This window comes from Pectinophora gossypiella, chromosome 13 (assembly GCF_024362695.1).
Source record: "Pectinophora gossypiella chromosome 13, ilPecGoss1.1, whole genome shotgun sequence".
In the NCBI taxonomy this organism is placed as follows: domain Eukaryota; kingdom Metazoa; phylum Arthropoda; class Insecta; order Lepidoptera; family Gelechiidae; genus Pectinophora; species Pectinophora gossypiella.
In genome coordinates this window covers 256744-281336 of record NC_065416.1, presented here as the reverse complement: position 1 = coordinate 281336, position 24593 = coordinate 256744, and the positions used below count along the sequence as shown (strand labels likewise).

At 36.2% G+C, this 24593-nt stretch overlaps 1 protein-coding gene across 2 annotated transcripts in view; it reads left to right on the top strand.

The window, feature by feature from the left end:
- The window catches only part of LOC126371726 (putative inorganic phosphate cotransporter), a 45608-nt gene extending 43807 nt beyond the window's left edge, over positions 1-1801 (top strand). For both annotated transcript variants that reach the window (XM_050017061.1, XM_050017060.1), the window contains exon 11: positions 495-1801. In XM_050017061.1, coding sequence (XP_049873018.1) covers positions 495-559 — 65 coding nt within the window. In that variant the 3' untranslated portion in view covers positions 560-1801. The remainder of the gene's footprint in view (positions 1-494) is intronic.
- Positions 1802-24593: the final 22792 nt, after the last annotated feature.

Here is a 24593-nt window from a genome sequence, read left to right as displayed (position 1 = left end):
TATCTTTATTGAAATATAATCAGAAATTTTACTGAACTAGAAGATGTTTTTATAGTAGGGAAAGAGAGAGCGACGGAGCGTCTTTATCTCGCTTTCAATTATTCTATCGTTTGCTCTTATTTTTACTTGAAATCCACTATAAAGACCTTCTTTCTTCACCCGCTGCTGCTAGGTATTTTTTCAGAACGGTCCTGTACCAATCTCACGTATAAATCTGTAAACCATCTCTACATTGTCGTCAAACCACTCATTTGACTTTTTCTTGTCTCTAGGCCACCGTTACGGCATTTGTCTATTGTCCATTCTCTTGTGACCAAAACCACCCCAGGATTTGTTAAACACATTTAATTACTTCAACCAAGTAAATTACCTATATGAATAAAATGTTACTACGATATTATACCATCCAATATGCATCCATAAGGAACTTATACACTTAGCGTCAATTTAGTTAAACAAGCAAGACAAGTTACAAGTTGATTTTCTTTTTACAGAGGATGGAACGAAGAAAGACAGCAACGCGACCAAAAACAAGAACGAAGGAGAAGAGAAGTTTTGATTGACCAGATCATTATTAAATAATATTTATTAATATTTTTAATAATTGCTACCAGTGTTAATGATAATCGATCGTGACACCAGATTAAAGATTTGTTCGAAATTATTTATATGTGAAAATTAAAGCAAAAATTGATATGAATAGAACAAGAGGAAGTTGTGTTTATATTCTCAATTGTAATGCGTTCGATCGATAATTGATAAAGAACTATGCGGGCGCACTATCAATTTGCGATAGGCGTAATATTTTTTTACGTCGTTTATTATAGATTTTCTCAGTCACTCGTACTGAAGCCTGTCATGTTCAGACCGTACTTTGTCTGGCAAAGTAGTTAATGTCATCTTAGGCATCCTACAAATCACGTCAAGAAAAAAACCGCACGGGTTGTTCGCGTGACGTTTGAAATTTTGCGCAAATTAAAGCTTATAGCATTATCATGTTTGCAATGTGATGAAACAGACGTATAAGGCCAATGATGATGATGACGATGATGATGATCATGTAATGAACGATTGATATGAGAAACTTACAAAGCGACGTAGACCAAGTATCATACTAATAATAATGTATATATCAGACAGATTCATTGTAATAAAAAAATGAAATGTAGATAGCAACATTAACATAAAGAAAATGAAAGACAAGCTATACTTACTTTAGTATAGAAACGTTAAATAATATTAAGTTTAACTTGAAGTCACCTGTGATACTTTTTATTCTGGAATTATGTTGTACTTATGTATTTAAATAGTGTTTCTATTTTCTTAATGTCCGTCCAAATTCAAATGAACGCTAATTTCCATGTTCACCAGTTATTAGATTTATTCTGTACCAAAATTTAAATTCAGAACTAAGTACTTTATTATTGTTTGTTGTATGATAAATATAATTATAAATTGATGAACTTGGAAATTACCATTTGTTTGTAATTTGCAAATAATATGATGATTGCCAAGGGACAGAAGTGCTATAAATTATTAAAGCACTATTATTATTATTATAAAATATAAGTCTATTTTATTAATACCAAGGGTGCTAGAAGTGCCATAATTTATTAAAAGTGAGTTTTTACATCAAACCAAAGATAAAAGCTTATCTATTAATCTGATTTCTTTGAGTTCAATCATAATAATATTAAAAGTAAACTAAATGTTTTATACAATGATATTGTACTTAATAGTTTTATAAAACCAGTTTAAAACCATATTGCCATACAACAAAGTTATAGATGTTCAAATCAATACGTACCATTAACTTAAATTTAATGTAAATAAAATTAAAGGTTATGAATAAATTATTTGTAAAATAGAAATAAATTAATAAAAAATGTTTTTATTTTTGAGAAACCCTTTAGTATGGTGGTAATAATTATTTATTTATAGAAAAGGGTTGATACTTACAATATGAACGTAATAGGATTATTATATTATGTTGATCCTTACATAACATCCATTCCGAACCCAATTCATGTGACTTACAATAGGCTACAGACTAAGGGATCTGCGATTAATAGATTGAATTTCAATTACACTAACCGATTCACTTAATAGATACCACCCCTAAAATGTCTAAGCGCCACGGTCAACCCTACTCTATGAATGAAATTATCTACGTCATAATACACTATTTCGCCCGCGACTTCGCTTAATCTCATCTTCATAATTAAATACGTCATGATACACTGTTAAATCAATATACAGGGTGTTAGTGTTATGGTAACGAAAAGTTCGAGGGATGATTCAGGGAAATTAAACGCCTATAATTTTACTCTGGTTTTGGCGGGAAAAGAGAGGAATGGCGATTACTCCACCGACAAGAGCGAAGCTCTTAAATAGAGAGATAGAGAGAGAATTTTACTCGGGTACCTAACTATACTGTTCAATGATTTTCTTTTCACTGATTTTTTATTCTCTTCAGTAACTGCCAAAAATTACGGCTTACATACAAACAATACTTCTTCAGATTTATTCTTCGTTCGTCGTGAAGTTTTGTCCCACTTCAAAAAGAAGTTGTGCTTCGTCCCAAATCACAAATATTTTCAAGTTACAATCAACAATATAAATTTAAAAATACTACTCGAGTTTAAAGTATTCAAAATATTAAACCTCATACTATTTCTTACTTTTATGTTATGAATTTCTAAATTGTATAATAAAATTTTATGTCTTATTTAAAGAACGTCTAGGACCCTGTGCCGAGGTTTTTTTTACAGCTTCTTTTCCCCTGCTATACAGGTTGTGAGAAGCTGCAATTGTTTTAGGCGGATGAGACGTTGGTTATGTTAAAAATAACGATTCGAAGTGTAGCTATGTTACCTACTGAATGAAATTATTTATGAATTTGAATATGAGACAGATTTTGAAGTCGTTTAGTACTTAGTTATTTGATAAATCTGCTAAATGGTAAGTTTTGTCCAAAGCAAATATTAAGGTTTGACATATAAAAAAGTAGGGCCCGGAACAGGAATATAAAATATACCTTTTCCGACCCATACAATTATATTTTTAGGACAAAACTCAGTGGGACAAACGAGGAATATATCTGTCTTTATATAGTATAGTGTACTATTAGAGTAGGTAATTCAATAGACAGTACTATTAGTTCGCATCTAATTATTCAATCAGGGCGGGTACTGGCTTATACAAGGTCTGCGATCCAATTATCGAATTACCCATACGACCTCCATGGAATTAATTTTGTCCCTTCGACCGCTTGGAGTCAACTGAATATGTAAGTGGGGGAGACAGGGGACAAACGTAACAAATTTTAGTTATGAAGTCATATCTCTGAAACTAATCATTATATCAAAGTGTTTTCGGTCCTTATTTTAGAAAAATTGTGTAATATACAGGGTGTTAGTGACATCGTAACGAATACTCAGGGAGATGATTCAGACCATGATTCTGAGTTAATATCAAGTGTAATTTTTCGTCGCAAAATTCAAGATTTTTTTTAGTTTTTTTTTAATTATTTTCAATTATATACTTTTGCGATGGAAAATTCCACTTGATATTAACTCAGAATAATCAGCTGAATCATCCCCCTCAGTATTCGTTACGATGTCACTTACACCCCACACAAGTACATACGGTAGCCATACAAGTAGGTATGGGTGTTAGTGAAACCGTAACGAATACTGAGGGGGATGGTTCAGACCATGATTCTGAGTTGATATCAAGTGGAATTTGCAGTCTGAATCATCTTGAAATTTTTTGTGTTTTTTTTTAATTATTTTCAATTCCATACTTTTGCGACGGAAAATTCCACTTGATATCATCTCAGAATCATGGCCTCAATCACCCCTCAAAGTTTTCGTTACGATGTCACTAACACCCTGTATTTAATTATAATACTATTGTATTGTTGTAGCTACTCTTTGTCCTAGAAAGTCTCTTATGTGTAAAAAATCGGACTTGTCAAGTGTTCAGGTTGGGTAACCGGACCCCGTTAAAACGAGGTAATCCTAGGAAGATGACGTACAGTCATGAGCAATATAATGAACCCACTTTATGACTCTGTCGTACTTACATATTTGACATTTAGTGAGACTTACAGTTCAATTTGTCAAAAAAGTTAATGTGACATGGTACCAAAGTGTATACATATTATTGCTCGTGACCGTACTCTAAGTCCTCGCTAATGCTTGTGTTGATAACATAACAACATTATGTAGTATCACGCCTGTAACTGCCTCGGTAGTCTAGTGGTTAGAGCGTTGGGCTCACGTACTGAAGGTCCGGGTTCGATTCACGATGGGGAATCGAAAATGTCGAAAATTGTTGAAATCACCTTATGAGGCAGTCCTTTGTTTGGTAGGGACATTGCATGCTTGAATCGCCTCATTGTCCAAAAAAAGTAAGATGATTCCGAGCTTCGAAAGGCACGTTAAGCTGTTGGTTCCGGGTATTAGCCGTAAACCAGCTCCAAAAACTCGCAGTGTAGCGGCGTGTTGGAGTATGCTTTACTCCCCCTCGATGATTGAGGGGAGGCCTGTGCCCAATAGTGGGAAGTATACAGGCTGTTTATGTTATGTACGCTTGTATTCCCTAAAGGGTAGGCAGAGTTTTATCGTATATAGGCCCCACTCCTTGCCAGCAATGTTTGAGTTCCAAGTAATAGGGGCGAGTTTATTACCATAAACCGGGCACAAATCCTGGAAACCACAAGATATTAATTATCTACGTGATGAGTGTTGAATTTGTCCATGCATCAAGTGTTGTAACACAATATGTGGTAATTTGTAAAGGTAAACAAATATCAGCCCCTCCAATAGTCGGCCACGACCATAGTAAAAATATAACGGTGGGTAAGTAGCATTCAAGTAACTGTAAAAATAAATAAATAAATTTATTGGTACAATAAATTGCAGCAGCGTACGCGCTTACTAGTCTTTTAGCGCATTATAATAAATATTTTTAATTATCTTATCTATAAAGTAAAAAACACAAAAATAATTCGACATAATATATAAAATAAAATATTAAGGTCTTTAAAAATTACTATTAATTTATGATTCTTTTCCATTTCAAAAGGTGTTATTCTCGAAAATTTTAATGTCAAGCACAGCAAGAAACACCACGTTTAAAACAACACAATTAAGAAGTTATTTTGACAAATATCTTTATTGATAAGAAATGAAAATAACATACAAACTTCACGCTATGTAAGAACAGCAAGTATTCAATATATGTGATATAAATTTCAACTTGTTTCCGCATCCCGTTCTTCTACATAAAGCCGGTCTCCTACAACTGGCGTGTTATTAACATCTAAATTATTGCTTTTCTATCGCACTGTATGACGAAACCACATCCCGAGTCGCAATAAGGAAATATTCTCCAATCGAGGAGGCTCTAGCTTCTATTAATATTCAAGGAAACCGGTAGGGGGGTGGGTTTGTTAACCCTCTACATCCCCCTAGACGCGGACTGTCTCCAATACCAATTTTCCTCAATAATTCGCTGAAAGTAAATAGATGACGTCAAACCTGATTTTGGTTTCCTGTGAAGCTTTCAGGGTTAAAACCTAGCAAGAAGTATTTTACCGTAGACGGAAATAATGGACAGATAATACAATCAGTCACAAGATAGTGACTTCCTTAAGTTAGTACTGCGATGGCGTGGCGATGGAGAAAAAAGGTACTGATGTATACTTAATACTAGTAGATCACGTAAAAGAATATAAAATTAGGTTTTACTTACTTTTGTCAGGATAAAGTTAATCCTTAAAATGAAAAGTACCCACTTTCTTACTTATAAGACTGTAAAAAATACATAACTCAAATTATTTTCTTACCTTAACTTTGAAACTAATGGTTTGAAATAAAAAAGTTGAAACAATTTTTAAAGCCTTTGTTTTCATTTGCTTTAAAAAGTACTTCATTAAATGCATAATATTATGTAAATGCTTTTACGAAGAAATGAGTCTATAAGATGGCCAAATGACAACTGAAAACTGGTAACTAAAACCAATAGGGGTTGGGTTGTAAGTTATTTTCTTAGTACTTTTCCTGACTCCGCTTACCGCACTGGGTACTATAATGATCTGGCTTAAACTTCCAAAAACCTTTTTAGCGTTTGACTATATTATTATTTATTTATTTTATTTTATTAAAAATAAGTACATTAATAAAACAGTTAAATAAAATAGTTTTTGCAGATGACGGAATTATAAAAATAAACCTTGTGCGCCTTTGGAACTCTGTCTAACTCCGACGATTTGGGGATGCGCCATGATATATCACTCAATCAGTTCATAGAGTAAAATAATACTACGTTAATTTGTCCTTAATTTTTTTTAGTAATTGATACTCATTTCGGCCTTAACAGTACTACTCCATAGTTGTCATTTATAAATAAAAATAGACATATATATATATATAAGCCTTTCCGGCTAAGTACATAACGCCATGTAGTCATAAGATAGAAAGTCCTTTTAAAATCCAAACCTATTTCAACTATTGTGTCTGGAAATCTCGGCAATTGAATTTACAATAAGTTTTGTTACACTACTTTAATACACTTCATTATATCTTTATAATTACACGTCACGTTAAAAAAAGTGTATCATCATCATCATCATCAGCCCATTAACGTCCCCACTGCTGGGGCACGGGCCTTCCCTATGGATGGATAGGGAGATCGGGCCTTAAACCATCACGCGGGCCCAGTGCGGATTGATGGTTATTAACGACTGCTAATGCAGCCGGGACCAACGGCTTAAAGTGCCATCCGAAGCACGGAGGAGCTCGAGATGAAAACTTTTTTTTGTGGTCACCCATCCTATGACCGGTCTTTGCGAAAGTTGCTTAACTTCAACAATCGCAAACCGAGAGCGTTTACCGCTGCGCCACCGAGCTCCTCCAAAAAAAATGTATAAGCCTCTCTTATCTCTGTGATTGTTTCCTCTCAGTACATTAAAGTATATTTATATTCGTATTATCTCTACTTCAACCGGTAATATATGGGCTGTATCGCTGACACTGATTTACTTCGACCCACTGGTTAATAATGACTCCGATCACAACTTTATCCACTTAATTTCGGATTTAATGCCTCAATAAATAGTGTAGGTACTTCTGTTTAACAGCGATTGTATTTTTAATTCCAGTTTATCCTGTGTTGTTGTGTTATATGACAAGGCGAACACTCCATACGAATTCACTTGCGTTGTTACACGCGCGTATGTGTGAGTTACCTGTTAGGGTTGACGCAAAATTTATATCATCACCTATCTAGTCAAATAAGGCAAAAATATGAAGAAATAGGTACAATACAAAACTCTCTACTGCACAATCACACAAGAAAAAAACAGTTTACAAGCAGGACAAAAAGTACAAAAGGCGGCTTTGTTACTAACTAACAATTTATTCCAGGCAACCTTACGTAAAAGTCATGACTATGATTTTCGTACCTATTCAGACAGCATACTACTTAGTTTCTTCATTCTACCATTCGTGCAATGGAGAAACAGTTTTTTCTTTTTTTTTGAGGTGACTTATTGTAGATTTGCCGCAGATGGCATTAACTACTTGGCCGGACAAATGGGGAGCGCTGAAAGCTCTCACCCGGTACAACGTTTAAGACAACAGGAGGGTGCCCAGTTGGGCGCGAACCTCGGCTCAGGGCGATAGCGATAAGCACTGATTGAGGGATTGGAGAAACAGTTTACTAGCTCAGGTTACATAGATAACAGATTATATAGCAAGAGAGGACTTAGATCTTTAGTCAACTTTGATGCATTAGGTATTTTTGTATCAGCCACCGTAGCATGCTGTACATGACACATATCGCGCATGTTGCCGTAAATGAACTTACCAATTTTATTGGTTCAATATTTTGTATAAAACATGTACGGTCACGAGCATTAATATTTATACACTTTGGTACCATGTCACATTAACTTTTTTAACAAATTGTACTGTAAGTCTTACTAAATGTCGAAAATGTTAGTGCGACAGAGTCCTAAAGTGGGTGCATTATATTGCTCATGACTGTACACATAAATACAAAAACTCACGCCTGTTACTCCAATAAAATACAATTCCATTTGCTACGCTTGCTGACACACTTCTCTTGCTTCCTCCACATTCATCAATCGTTTCATACACACACGACGGTTCAGAGTAGATCGTAATTTATTTAAAAAAAAAAAACACTTTAAATAATAAATATTAAGCTTGAAACAAGTTTATAACAACGATATTTAAGTAAATGTTAGTTGTTACGAGTAAGTTTTGTGGTATTTTCGCGAAAGTTGCCGATTATTTATTCAAGTTGAAGCAACTAGCTGTAAACAGAACCATGTATTATTAATAAGCCAAAAGTTAAGACTTGAGGTTTTGTGCAAGTGAATGTATTTCCAGACGGTCTCTTGGGTCTGTATTAAACCAAATTGAGGGCCAATATGGTTTAGATTTTGCAACAGATTTATCGAAATAATATTGAAAATAGTATTACAATATTTACTTTTAGTATCGACGGGTTTTACCTTAAGTAACTTACCATCAGAATTATCATCTTACCTATCAGAATTCGTTCAACTGCTCAGGGTTCGGACGTTCTGGGTGTGATTCTCGATGGCGACACGTCTAACAAAAAATCGCTTTGTGAGATCGTTGTGTGAATCGTTTATTTTTTTGAGACTGTCCCTAGTTTTGGCAGGACGTTACAGACTGGAATCACCTGATTGTTCGAAATATGAAATGACTCCGTTCATCTTGGTTACAACTTTTTGATGTAATTCCTCTAGTAATAATAACCCTGACACCAAGGTTGCTGGGCTTGGTCATCCACCTCACAACCCACACAATAAAATAACAGCTTAATTATGTATTAAGTCCCGGGCACGTCTAAATTAACATAATATAACATATAATATCATCACGCCTGCATCCCAAAAGGGGTAGGCGGAGGTATATAGTGCACCCACTCCTTGCCAGCAATGGTTAAGTCCCATGTAATAAATAACGCCGTAATTAAAGCGTCTCCACCAATCCGCACTGGGCCCGCGTGGTGGTTTAAGGCCCGATCTCCCTATCCATCCATAGGGAAGGCCCGTGCCCCAGCAGTGGGGATGTTAATGGGCTGGTGGTGATGATGATGATGAATTAAAGCGCGGTAAAACGACCGCAGGCTACAAATTGTGAAATAAACCTTTCCTTTCCTTTCACAAAGCCTGAAGCATTTTTTAGTTTCGATACTCTTATCTTCCACTAGCGGTAGTAAACAACGCTAATCACCAAACGAAGTATAAATAAAAAAGACAACCCGAAGAAAATATATCGCCTATATTTTCCTCCCGGAGGCAGAAGTGATAGTCCATACTACGGATGTTTCGCCTCTAGGGGCCTAGAGAGGGACAAATAACCGGTAAAGCGGTCATTGATAAACTTTATTACCCGATGCTTGAGGAAAAGAAAATAGTGAAACTGCTTTATATTTCTTAACATTTTTACTCCCATATTTAAAGGACTTATAGAAAGAAATTATATTATTTAATATTTTTTATTTTTACTATTTTCTTATTTTTTTTTGTTCGTATCATTATAATTATGTTTATTGCACCAGTCCGTGCTCCAATGCATTAACTTCTTTCACCCTAAGGTTGCCTGGCAGAAATTGCTATTTAGCAATAAGGCCGCCTATTGCACTTATGTTTTTATTCGTATGTTTATGTCCTTTGTATATGTCGTTGTGCAATAAAGTATTATTTATTGATTGATTGAAAGAAATGATGATGATAAAGCATTGATGTATATTATGTTACTATAGTATAATGAGTCATCATCATCTCCCTAGCATTATCTCGTTTTCCACAGGGTCCGCTTACCTAACCTGAAAATTTGACAGGTCCGGTTTTTTACAGAAGTGACTGCCTAGTATAATGAATATCCTTAAAATACTTTTACTTTCAACAGTGTAATGTGTAATAAAATAATGGGATAAAACGGCCTTCAGGCAGACAATTCGATCAAATTGATTGATCTTAACAATAAAGTATATTTGATTTGATTTGATCTTAACTATTGGTCCAACATTCTTTTTACTAATTTGCAAAGCCTCAATCGAACAAAAAGGTAGAGAACTCCACGCTCCCTCCGCCAGTGTTGAAATTCTAATATAGACAAAACGTTATTTATGATGAGAGCTTATTATTTATACATATTATTGTCTATCAAGTTTAAGGGGAAGCAGCTGAAGACCGCGCGGCAACCGCGCCGCGGCTTATATCGAGGATATCCACCAATAGGCACAACGAATGCTATCTGCGTGGATAGACGTTGTAAGGTTATTGGTTAATGTCCTCGATGTAATACGCGCCCTATGCGATGTGGTTGCCGTGCCGCGAGGTCTGAAAAATGTTTTTTTTTTTAAATGGGCAGTAGAGAAAATAAAGTTTATGTTCGGGTGTATGTTGCTACCGGTAAGCTTAGTTACTATTTATTGAGCAACTCTAGTTGTAAGCTCCACGGGTTTCCCCTGTTTCAATGCTTCAATGGCGTATTAAAGCAAAAACAAAAGACGCCTCTTTTGCTTCATCCTTTTATCAACAAATTGTTTGACGCCGTTCCGTTTTCTTCCACTAACGTATTTTTTTACCGGAATTTGTATCGTTTTTACTTTTAATCTCCTAATTATAATGGATTAGAAAATAAACCGAGGTATTATGAAAACCTTCCGTTGATGGCCTTTCAAATATTCCATTAAGTGTAATAAATTGGGAAGGTTTTAAGGAGGTGTTATATTGCAAAATGTATATTTCAATACCTATCGAAGATTTTTTGAAAAGAGCTTGAATATAAAATTTCATTTTAGATATTACGTTGATTTACTAATTATACTTTTTGCGATGATGATGCAAAATTAATGATGAAGTGAACCACTCTTTTCTATATTTTTTACTGTTCATTTTGCACCGCTAAAGCAATCTACGATGAGTTGAATCTCTTCAAGAGCTTTCTGTAAAATACAAACAGCTTATACATACGTCTCACTGCTGGGCACAGACCTCGCCTCAATCAACCGGAGAGGGTATAGAGCATACTCTACCACGCTACTCCACTGTGGGTTAAATTGACAACATTCTGATGTATATTAGTTGTTAAGCCATCTAAAAAATATTGACTACGTTTGACGCTTGTTGGAGGAGATGGATCTGCCTCGACAGTGCTAACCACACGTGGATTAAGCCTAACATGGGCAATTGGCTTGTTTAACATCAACTAGTCTAGCTTCAACAGCCTCCGTGGTCTAGTGGTTAGAGCGTTAGGCTCACGATCTGGAGGTCCGGGTTCGATTCCCGATGGGGACATTGTCGAAATCACTTTGTGAGACTGTCCTTTGTTTGGTAAGGACTTTTCAGGCTTGAATCACCTGATTGTCGGAATAAGTAAGATGATTCCGTGCTTCGGAGGGCACGTTAAGCCGTTGGTCCCGGCTATTAGCCGTAAAAACACCTCCACCAACCCGCAGTGGAGCAGCGTGGTGGAGTATGCTCTATACCCCCTCCGGTTGATTGAGGGGAGGCCTGTGCCCAGCAGTGGGACGTATATAGGCAGTTTATGTATATCCTCATTGGTTTTTAAAAGATGTGTTGCTGTTGCAGTTTCTTGTCATTTCTTCTCCTCAGCCATAACACCTTGCGAAATGACGTAAATTCAAAAATGTTACATTGACCTTCAACAAGTTTATCCACGATAATTACGTTGAATAAATGATTCTGATTTCTGATTTCTGACTTTTTGTTGCCGCTGCAGACGCTGTGAGCCACACTCGCAAGTAGATCTGCAGTAGACCAACAGCACCTGGCGCTCACAACCTGCAGAGGCGCGTGGCTTGTTATGCCCTCCACCCCGCGCCGCTGCTGCAGATGCTGTGAATCAAGAGTGTGACACGGGGCGGAAGGCTTGGCGGGACACGCATCTAAGTTTTATCCAACAGGGATTGTCTGGTCCTAGTTCTAGCCGGATTGATATCGGATAGACCTAGTGTTATCCAACAGGGAATGGCTGGACCTAGTTGTAGCCGGCATGATGAAGGCTAGACCTAGTTTTACCCGAAAATAATTGGCTAGTACTAGGTTTAACCAAGAGTAAGTGGTTACACCTAGTTCTAACCGGCTAAAACTAGGTGTAGCCGCACTTCGGGTATTAGCCGTAACATATAATATGTTATATAATATGTAATATCCAATTTACGTTTGTTTTGGCCCCGATTCCTGCAGACACCTCCTGATTTTATTTTAAGTTATACCTGTCATTTTCATATCCGCCTAAAAGGAAAGGGACGGCTGATTGACAGCTCTTAATTTTAAGAAGAATGAGTGAATAAATGAATAACCCGGGCGAGTCAAAAGGTATCTCGCTGGTATGCAAACCGTTTCACGTGTGCTGTAAACTTAATTCTATCGGGTTATTGGCCGTTGTAAAATTTTAAGACGGTTGTTATAGATTTCTGCTTAAAATTGACGTGTATTCCATAATTTTTTTTGCCTGTCGATAACCCGTCCCTTCTCTTTTCGGCGGATAAGAAAATGACAGTCATAATAACTTAAAATAAAATTCGTTAGTATCTACAGGAATTAGCACCATTATATACATTGAACAAGGCGAGATGGCGCTGTGTTCAATACTACACAAAAAAGCTATAAAACGGATCCCCTGTAACTGATCCGGAGGCTGAAAGAAACGGCACTACAGGTTAATTTATCTATTTTCTTTTCTTTTTTTGTATTGCATCATCCAGCGCTCCAATACATAAAGCTTTTTTCGCCCATGTTTAGCAATGACGCCTATTGTTTATTTTATTCGTTTGTACATGTCCTTACTTATGACTTAGTGCAATAATGAATTATTGATTGCTTGAACATAAGTACGCAAATGACATAAACCCTCTCGAAAGTTCTCACATGTCAGCTTCACGTTAATCGTTCGTCGTAAACTTCTAAGCAGAGTCGTATCCGTCTTGATAAAATAGTTTATGTTCCTATAAAACCCGGTCAAAGAATAAAAGCCATTGGCATCTCAGTAGGACAGCGTGGTATAGCCACCACAGTCGCGCCATGCGCCATCGACATGATGTGGCCAGTTGACACTTGGTGTCTTGGTGGTTGCGCAACCAACCAGATTACTATTCCATCGATTTTATATGTTTTGTTGGATTAAAGTGTATAATACAAATGGCATGCATTTATATTTAACGCGACAAAATGATGATTTCTGAAGTAAGGTAGAAAATCTAGAAAAAGGTACAAAATGGGTCATATCTCCTAAACCGTAAATAATCGCTAAACATACATGGGGGTGTTTCTGGTAGCTAATGAGCCCCTCTATCTATTTTTTAATTTTGAACGTGAACTTCTGGGCCACCCTATATAGGCTATTTATGTACTTACGTAATGTATTATTTACATAAATAAAATTCCATTTAATGAATAATACATCAAAAAATATTTCGCCTTTTCCACCTCTCGTCAATATCTTCAGACGTCCATTAGTGGGAACTGTTAATTGTTCACTATGCTGAAACCACGTTGAAACAATTATGAGATTAAACGAACTTACCTGTAAGTGAAGTTCTATCTCAATTATACGAAGCTCCTTGTTCGAGAGGTTTTAAACAGTGTAGTCTACGTCTTATGCTCCAGCATCGTCACAATTTTCAAAGCTCATATCCAAAGCTAAAAAAAAAAGTTAGTTTCCCGCTTCCTGAACGCAGCTGTCAACTAATGTCATTATGTTTAAAGCATGTTTCATGGACAACTCCATCACCTGTGGAAGCTTTAGGGCGGGATATTAAAATTGAAGGGAGGGAGTCCTCTCGAACAAGGAGCTTCGTATAATTGAGATAGAACTTCACTTACAGGTAAGTTCGTTTAATCTCATAATTATACTCGCTCCTTGTTCGAGAGGTTTTAAACAGTGTAGATGTTCAAAGTTTAGTTGGGAATGAAACATTTAAATTGAAACGAGTACCAATAATATGATTATTCATTAGTGAATAAAGTACATTGTTATCACGAAAGCTAATTAAGCTGCCCATGACTTTAATCCCAATAAAGGCAGTGAGAGGCACAGCCGTCGCCTGATAAACTCAGCGCGGCGTTCCACCAAACGTTTTGATATTATCATGTAAAAAACAATAAGAATAATAACTGTTCGCTAAACAAGTTTCACCAGTTCTCAAGAATGGAATCGATATTATGTATGTTATATAATATATGGTTATACTATACTGTACTAGAATAGATACATAGTTCTAAATAATTAAGTTGAAGTTGAGCGAGTACATTAAATACCTATTTCACATTACTATCAATTTCACAACAAAAGAACTACACAAGAACAAATTTCTGAATGAGCTCAACATCAAGATTGGCTATAAGAGCCTCACAGGGACCTCACCATAGAGCACATTTCCGAAGCTCTTGAACAACAACGATAGTTATAGTCGAAAGGACTTGTGAGACTTCATCATAAAGTATAACACTCATTTTTCATTGGCATACCAAGGGCTACAATAATTATCAAAGTTACACATTATTTGTTTACATACATAAAAGAAGAAGAAATACATAAAGAAGAACGGGTAATGACGAGGGCACCCAGACACAAGATTGATTGTAACATCCTGTGCTAAGTTGGCAATTGTTGTCGACATTGAGTAGTTAAATGAATCCTAAGACAACATGTCAAATTGATTAGAGAAAATACAAATATAAGTGCAAGTAAGAATTTCGATACATTTATTCAAATGACCTTTTTCATTAAAATATTCAGAACCACTGAACTAAACTTTCCTCTTTATTATAAGATATTGTTAAATGAGGCTGAAAGTATAAAGAGGGGAAGTGCATTTACATTATGTACTTGTGTGATAATTATCTTCGTAATAATTAAGATTTTGTTTTTATTAAAATAGATTACCTGAGCCCAAGTTATTGTGTATTACCTAATATCGAACATATGGGCTTGGTAATAATATTTAGTATATTTTTTTTTTTTGTGGTAATAATAAATATAACTTGTTGTGGATTTTTTTCCTATTCCTCTATGCAACCTTTCACCCACCAATCAGATGATAGAACAACGTACACACAACACATTAACACACGTAACATTGTTTACGCAGCTATCTCTTTAGTGTAATAATTATTGAATTTGTTTTTAGGACAGTAATAGTGACGTCCTATTATTTACTGGAAAAAATAAATAAATGAATAAAACATATTTTACCCTTAGGTGTGCAGTTACATATAAGGATAACATTAATTTATTAATTATCGGTCGTGTAGGTATATTATCATCGTTCGTAAAAATCATCCTTTCCTTTAACCTAACTTAACATGATCCTGTTGTTTGCACAGGGATTCACTTCTCGTACCCATCCTGAAGATTTAATATGTCAGGTTATTTAGTGAAGGGACCTGCCTGATTTACGTTCAAACACTAACCGAAAAATAAGATAAACATATATTTATCATGAAAATATTATTGTTACTTCTCCACTGCAGTTTGGTTCCGATTGATTAAGTGGAGGGACATTATTGTTGTAATTTTTATATTAATTGTAAACTGTGTTTTGGGCTGATCAGCAACAACATAATAAATCTACAACAACATAATTTAGAGAAAACGCTAATGGTGATGTAAGTTATATGTTACTAATGAACTATTTTTCCTTCCTTTTCACCTATGAGTTAATAATAAAAAGGGCAACTATTCTATCTAACCGAACTAGGTATCAATATTTTACATTTTCGAATGTAATACTTGAAGGAAATTTTCATTGAAGTTATAATATTATCAGGTAGGTACCCCAATTTATACTGAGATTAGTATTGTTATTCCTGATTAACAAAGACAGGATTTGAATCCCATGTCTTAATGATAATGCTAAAACTTTTAGTGATAGACATTCGGAATTAATTTTACCAGAATTTTGAAAAATATATTTGCTTGTGCAAATTTTCCCATTATAACTTTATAGGGAATTCTTCCTCCTCATGAGGTACTATTCTTAAACGGCCTTGCTGCCTGGGCCACTGTTGATACTAATGGCTGTGAGACTGCTAATACATCTGGTTGTAGCTCTGCTACTACTGCTGGCTGTAGGGCTGCTGGTACTGCTGGTTATAGCACTGCTGATCATGACTGGTTGCATCACTGCTTTTATTGCTGGCTGTGGGGCGGCCTGCTGATACTGTTCCTTGTGGGCTTTCTGTTCATGCTGTTGGCTGTGGGGCTGCCTGCTGATACTGTTGTCTCTGTTCCACAGATCCTGTTGCTATCTCGTTTACTCACTCTTCGGGCAATGTTATTCATTATTATTTATGTGCTATTTGAATTTTATGATGTTGGTTGAAAGAATTTAATAGCAGTATTCTCTAACCATGTCTTGTGTACAGTTATCTCTTTTGAAAGTAATCTCTGACATTACATACTTTGATTTCTAGCACAGTTGAGGTTGATTAATAGAACAGAGGCTTTTAGGTTTTGAATTGTCGGTTATTTCTTCAGAATTTGTACTCTCATTATTTTATAATAATCAATTTGACATAATAGTCTATTGTTTCTCAGCATTAGTCTAATCTTGAGTTTCAACATGGGTAGGTAAGCCCCGACAATTCAATGGTTTATCTTCGATTCCTCAAGTGACAAACCAAACATGGAAATAAAAGTATAAAAAATAGTTGGTCTATGTTCTAGCTATCTACTAGCGTTTAGCAAAAGGCGATACTTGTAGTAGTGGTAGCTTTATGTTATTTGAGTTGATACCATCAAGTCCATTGTCTATCCTCTAAGTGATAGCTCTAGGTATGGAAATGAGAAATAGGTATATAGCGCTTGCTAATGCCGACCATAATCGTGGTAGCTCTTATATTAATAGGGTTCATACCATAAAGTCCATTGTCTATCCTCTAAGTGATAGCTCTAAGTATGGAAATGAGAAATAGGTATATAGCGCTTGCCAATGCCGACCATAATCGTGGTAGCTCTTATGTTAATATGGTTCATACCATCAAGTCCATTGTCTATCCTCTAAGTGATAGCTCTAAGTATGGAAATGAGAAATAGGTATGTTAGCGCTTGTCAATGGCGACTTTCTTAGTGGTAGCTCTTACATTCATTGTGTTGATACCTTCAAGTCCATTGTCTATCCTCTAAGTGATAGCTCTAGGCATGGAAATGATAAATAGGTATATTAGCGCTTGGCAATGGCGACCTTCCTGGTGGTAGATCTTTTGTTAATTAGGTTGATACCATCAAGTCCATTGTCTATCCTCTAAGTGATAGCTCTAAGTATGGAAATGAGAAATAGGTATGTTAGCGCTTGTCAGTGGCGACCTTCCTAGTGGTAGCTCTTATGTTCATTGCATTGATACCTTCAAGTCTATTGTCTATCCTCTAAGTGATAGCTCTAGGTATGGAAATGAGAAATAGATATGTTAGCGCTTGTCAATGGCGACTTTCTTAGTGGTAGCTCTTACATTCATTGCATTGATACCTTCAAGTCTATTGTCTATCCTCTAAGTGATAGCTCTAGGTATGGAAATGACAAATAGGTATATTATCGCTTATCAATGGCGACCTTCCTAATGGTAGCTCTTATGTGCATTGTGCCTTTAAGTCCATTGTCTATCCTCTAAGTGATAGCTCTAGGTATGGAAATGTAAAATAGGTATATTAGCGCTTAGCAATGGTCTTAGTGGTTGATTTTTATGTTAATAGGGTTGATACATCAAGTCCATTGTCTATCCTCTATTGTGATAGCTCTAAAGGGAAACAAATAGTCTGTCTATTCTCTAGTCAGACAGTTCACTACTAGTGCTTAACTAGGTGACTCTCCAAGTGGTGTTCTCTTGTTGGTTAGGTTGGTACCAATAATCATCACCCATACGTTGGAAGCTTGAATTATAATAAGATTAGAGTAATTTGGAAGAAATTGCTTACTATAATAAGGCTATCTTTTGCCTGTACTCTCTTAACACTCTTTCTGTTTTTATTGTTAGGGTATATTATCATCATCTTATATTGTAAGTATCATTCGGAGAAGATAACATTATTAACACCACTTAACAGAGACTGTGAGAAGGGATTATGTACTGTTATAATATATATAATATCATTTTTAAGTATGGTTATCTTGTAGTAAACCAATTATAATCCTCTAAATGTTTTAAGTGTTATCTTGAATAAGTTATGTATCTTGTCTACCAATGGTGTAGATGACCTCTGTGATATTGAGTACTACTGTGTCATAGGTACTTCTTGATGAACAGGGTAAACATGAAGTGCTTCTGTCATCTAATTATCTGAACTTGTCAAATTATTTCCGAGTTAATTATTTACTTTTCTATGCCATTCTGCGGTTATATTTCACTGGTTCTCTTTGTTTTATAAAAAAACTGCTCATTTCATTCGCTGATAGTAAGTTATCAACCGCAACATAAGCCAAGAACACAATTACAAAAAGAAACAAAATTTTTTTTTTTTTTTTTGACAGATGAAAATAAAAACGCGGCAATCAGGGACTGAAGACAAGGCTTAGGCCTATTTTGATCGTGATTTTCGAATATTAAATTACTAAAGTCAAGACTGTATAGTCCTGAGATCTTTGCCTGCCTTATATAAGGCGAATTTAAACAACATCAATATCGGAATAAAGTATAACTTTTAAATCACTGTTATAACACGAACACGATACAATTTTAATATTATTATTATTTCTGTTAATAAAACTAGTTACTTTTATTAGTAATAAGTACCAACTTAAGTTACTTCTTCGAATGTTAGGATTATAAAATTATAACCTCAAAAAAAAGTAATTTGTTTTCGACAATAAAAGGAATTAAATTGAATTGATCATAATTATATCTTCTCTTGTTTTAGTAAATGGATAATGTTAAGACTTACCAGTATAATCCACGTTTTGTTTTATCAAAAAGAACTTACGCTCGTCGTCATCCACATTTTTTCTTTGGTACTGTTTCTAGCTTTTTTAGAGAAAAAAGCACTTGATTATGTAAGTAACAGATTTTTCGCACTATATCAATCATGTTTTTGTATTAAATATTAGTTTTCAATTAGTTTATTTACGGAGGCGAAGTGACGCGCCGGTGCACAAAAACCGTAATGACATTAGTTGACAGCTGCGTTCAGGAAGCGGGTAACTAACTTTTTTTTTTAGCTTTGGATATGAGCTTTGAAAATTGTGACGATGCTGGAGCATAAGACGTAGACTACACTGTTTAAAACCTCTCGAACAAGGAGCGAGTATAATTGTATATTTTAATTTCAACTCGACACAGTCGTAATAATTTTCACTGAGAAATTCCTGTTAAATTTAAATTTCGTTCGTTGTTCTCGCAAATGAGCGTGAAATATAATGTTAAGTACATGGAATTGGTGCCAACGGAACTAAACAATGGTTATTAATTGAATTGAATGAATTCAGTTGCTACGATTAATGTCAGCAGGTGTTACAAGTGGAGAATTTGTAAGTTCTTGCAATGAATTTGTTATTGCAGCATGACACTTAAATAGGTACTTGTAATTCAAATTCAAAAATATATTTATTAAGTAAGTCACATAGCTACACTTTTAATCGTCATTTTGTTACATAACGAACGTCTGATCGGCCTAAAACTACTGCAGCTTCTCACATTTGCATAGACGAGAAAAAGAAGCTGCAACAAAACCCCCGGGATAGGGGTCTAGACTTTTTTTTTTAAATCTTAAAACAAAAAACGAAAAAGAAGAAAGAACAAAAAGAAACAAGAAAGATGAAGAAAGAGAAAAAAAAGATGAAAGAAGATGATGATTAAGACGTTTAAAATATATAATACTGTTATAGAATTTAGTAATTTGGCTGGTTTCCCGTGCAATCATATCTTCTAGATAATCACTAATCTTATTATAACCTTCTTTACAAAGTTTCTGTTTTAATACTCGACGATATTGGTAATTCATCTCACAACCCAAACGAGGGAAGAAGAAGAATGCTAACTGAAAATGAACTAAACGCTTAAGTGCGCTTACAATATAGGCATTTTTATTATTGAGCATGGTCTGAACAACAGTTAACTACTTACCCGGATTATTGTGTTACACAGTCACTTTTAAATTACCCTCACCCCTCCTTATTTCGCAACCCTGGGACGTCTCCACATGACCTGTTTCCAGTTTAGACCATTCATCACTTTACCGCGACATCCCATACTTTTGCATAGTTAGACGACAAAGTTATCTCATCTAATACATAATAGGTATAGTGGTAAATAGATAAGCACTTTGGCGCTAATTAAAAGTTCACATGATTAATATAAAAAACATCATAATGAGAATCTTTAGATGACCGTGATTCAAATTCAAATTCAAAAATATCTTTATTCAGTAGGTAACATAGTTACACTTTGAATCGTCAATTTTTACATAACGAACGTCTCATCCGCCTAAAACTACTGCAGCTTCTCACAACCTGTATAGCCGTATAGGATTGTATAGGTCAGATACTTCTCTTGCAATCTGTCTTAAGAGTTCGCTTACTACGGCATGGCATATGAACACGGCTATCTTCGGAACATCCTATATATTGCATACAAACGGAGAACTATTTTCTGGTTTCCCACTTTTCGTAGTGGGATTTTAGTAAATTTATGTTTTCTTAACATTATGGATAAGGGCCCTGTGCAGTTTTACAATAGGTACCGCACTTGGTTGCCCAACGAAGCAGCCGGCAACCGAATCCTGAATAATTATCGTCTAGTATAGTGCAACCATGCGGTCCTAGTCAGATAAGGCTTAGTATTCTGTCTGACCACACCGCTGACGGCTTTAGAAGTGAAAATGTAGTTTCACAAGCCATTCACAATCAGCACGCAATTGTGTCATGTCAAATACGTGTCAGGTCACGTTAGTGTGTTGAAGGAAGGCAGCGTGATGCACGCCGGCGCGGACAGGACGTCATCCTTGATATGTGTCACATACATACAACATCAAACGAACTTTAGCGGGGTTGGCAAAAACCTTTGACATTACTATCTAAAACGGCTGAAATTCTTTTTGTACGACTGGAAAATGAAAACGAGTTTTTCCATGAAGATTTAATTATTTATAAGTTTGTTGTAATGAAGAACTCTCGTGGTTGTACAGAACATCTAGCTCAATAGATATAATCGTTTATATTTATATTCATCATCATCATCAGCCGTACGACGCCCACTGCTGGGCATAGGCCTCCCCCAAGGATCTCCACGACGATCGGTCCTGCGCTGCCTGCATCCAGTGGCTTCCCGCAACCTTCACCAGGTCGTCGGATTTATAGCCAGATTTAAATTAAAATTGTTATATTTTAATAAGTAAAAAAATAATTATTTAGTAAGTAATTGTTAAGCGAACTGAATGTTCAAAGAGTTTCATATACTTATAAAAATACGCGAATGAGTTCCTATTTAAGTAAATAGTCCCAATTAACAGACTCTTTGAAAAAATTGATTTCGAATTGTATTTTGTGCACAACTGTTCATTTTCTGCCGTATAGCTAATCCGTCGAATCTAAGAATATGCCAAATCCACTAATCTTCCGAATCCAGAATCTGTCCAATCCCACTTAAAGGAGCCAGTGCTGCGAGGTTCATAATCCTGATTATTTTGGTAATATGTACGCAGGTGTCTCAGACCAAGTAAAATATTACTTATTTTTAAACACCAATACCTACATTCAGAACAATAAAAGAAAGAGCACTACAAAAACTGAGAATGTGTCTTTGATCCCATTCGAACAATCGTCGAATAAAAAGTTATTGCGCTGCTATGTATTAATGTGAACGGCAGGCCGGGATAACGCCGATATTTAGTGAGGCGATAGAAAGGTTGTAGCGGGCTTGGATCCAGACTCGTTACTGTCTCGGAATACTAGTATTTATTATTATTCAAATATTTTCGTTTTATATTTTACCCCTGTATTGGAGTGAGAGCGAATAAAAATCTTACAACGCGTTCAGCTGCTTAAGGCGCGTACAGATTGATGACATGTAACACGAAATGTTCCTCTTTGAATTTGAACAGCTTCCGTGGTCTAGTAGTTAGAGCGTTAGGCTTATGATCTGGAGATCCGGGTTTGATTCCCGATAGGGACATTGTCGAAATCACATTGTGAGACTGTCCTTTGTTTGGTAAGGACTTTTCAGGCTTGAATCACCTGATTGTCCAAAAAAGTAAGATGATTCCGTGCTTCGGAGGGCACGTTAAGCCGTCGGTCCCGGCTATTAGCCGTAAAAACACCTCCACCAACCCGCATTGGAGCAGCGTGGTGGAGTATGCTCCATACCCCCTACGGTTGATTGAGGGGAGGCCTGTGCCCAGCAGTGGGGCGTATACATATAGGCTATTTATGTGAATACGAAATGTAACGTTTTGTGGGTCTATAGCTACATCTAAGTATCTAAAAACAAGTACTGCTCGTAGCTTGCGTGAAATGCACAGTTTCCGTTGGTTTTTTTTTTTTTTGTGAACGTCTTACGCGCGCGAACTGTACGTTACAGGCAGACGCTACGACCATTACATTACATTCCACCAATATTCATGGGCATGTTATAAAAATCGTGTGGTTTGTGTCCTGTGTGATCCACCGTACGGCGCATCGTATCAATATCCAACAAAAACGAAAGTTATTAAATATTTTACGATTTGACACTGTGGCAAATTGTTATTCCGCTTTGCCGCGAACACAAAACAAAGTGGTTTCCAGCATTTGTGTCCGGTTAATGGCAATGAGTTCGGATACACCTCTGGCCTACCCCGTCGGAGATGCAGGCGTGATACAATGTTATGTTAATATATTTTAGGAGTTTTGAGTGTTATATAATAAGTATGTAGCTTTCCTACTAAACTTGAAATGTTGAAAACCTATTTTCTGTCGCGTCGATAACTGAGCGGCTTCCAGAATAAAAATGGCAGGCAGGTACATCAAAATGTTGGATCGCGGGAGTGAACTAAAACAATATGTCTGTCTACGTGCCTAAACAACTATTCGACATTCAAACATAACACGTTTAATCCATCTACGTCAAACATGGATGTTGGTACATGCGTCATACAAAAGCCTACCTAAAAATATTCTAAAGGGTTCCAATGATATTGTGTGACGTATACATTTTTATTCAACGCCGACTGGTAAAAATAGAAAAAACAGAATGCCGGGTATGTCGTAAGGATGAAATCTTTAGTCAACCACAATATTACGAACTATCTACATAAATGGGAAATGTGTTAGCTGTAGCTACAGACGCTTAACACGCTGGGTTACGAAATTCGTCTTCTTCTGTCACTGTGGTCTTGTTGTACACCGGCTTGGTTCTAAAACAGAGAGAGCTGGTTCTTGCACTAATGAATTTAAAAAAATAAAAGAAAAGAAAACATGAAACAGTAGGACTAGGGCCCTGTGCTGGGAGGTTTTCTGGCCACGTCTTTCCCTCAGCGTTATAGATTCCGATGTGGTAGTAGTTTTACAGCTAGTTACATAATATGTAGGTAATTTAATTTTTGACGTTCAAAAAGCGCTATATAAGCCAATTATGAAAAATTGAATTTTTTTGAGTTATTTTATCTTAAGTGCAATGTTCACTAACACAGATTGCTTGACCATTATAGACGGCGATACGGCTCACCTGTCACATTGGTCTAACTGAAAGCTCGTTGAGGTGTGGGTACTTAGTTCATCTTGCGATGGATGTAGTCAGAAGACTACGCCATTTGGGACACAATCGTGAAGTCATGTTGTGTTTTCATCTCGCGTGTGGGTTCTGAGGTCAATAAACGTAAAGCAGAGGCGAGTAAAATCAACCTACTTTGTTATATTGACACCAAAGCCTTCAAGAAAAAAATATTTTCCTTTCATTTGAAGAGTGTAATCACTTCCATTATCTCTCGGCGTTTCAATCAGGCGGTCGACAGTCCTCGTGGGGAAACGACTCGTAAACGCGCGTCAAAAGGCTCAGTCTCGACAGCTCTTCGGGAAACGTCGTGCGTCATCGAGTTGTGGCTGAGGAATTGGCGGGGAACACAAAAAAAAAATAGCAGAATTATTTCACAGAGAGATGCAAATGCGACTCACACCTGGATATATTGTATATAATGTATTGTATCTGCTCGTGGGAGTAAAACATATTTGATTTGATTAAATCGGAGTGGAGAGAGCCACAAACAGCTGCAAGAAACCTTGCAGCTGCACCTGGTTGGTATTTGAGCTCTAAAGTATATTCTTCTCTTCTATCGTGTGGGTTGTGAGGTGGAGTACCAACCTCATCACGCCTGGTGTCAGGGTTACTATTGAGCCGCCAAAGGCCCCTGACATAACTCATGTAATGACTACTTATTTACATCAGTAAGTAGTAACCGGGACCAACAGCTTAACGTGCCTTCCAAAACACGGTTCATCTTACTTTCGGACAGTCTGGCGATCAGCCAGTAATGTCCTAACCAAACTAGGGACCACAAAGTATTTTTTTGTGATATGTCCCCACCGGAAATCGA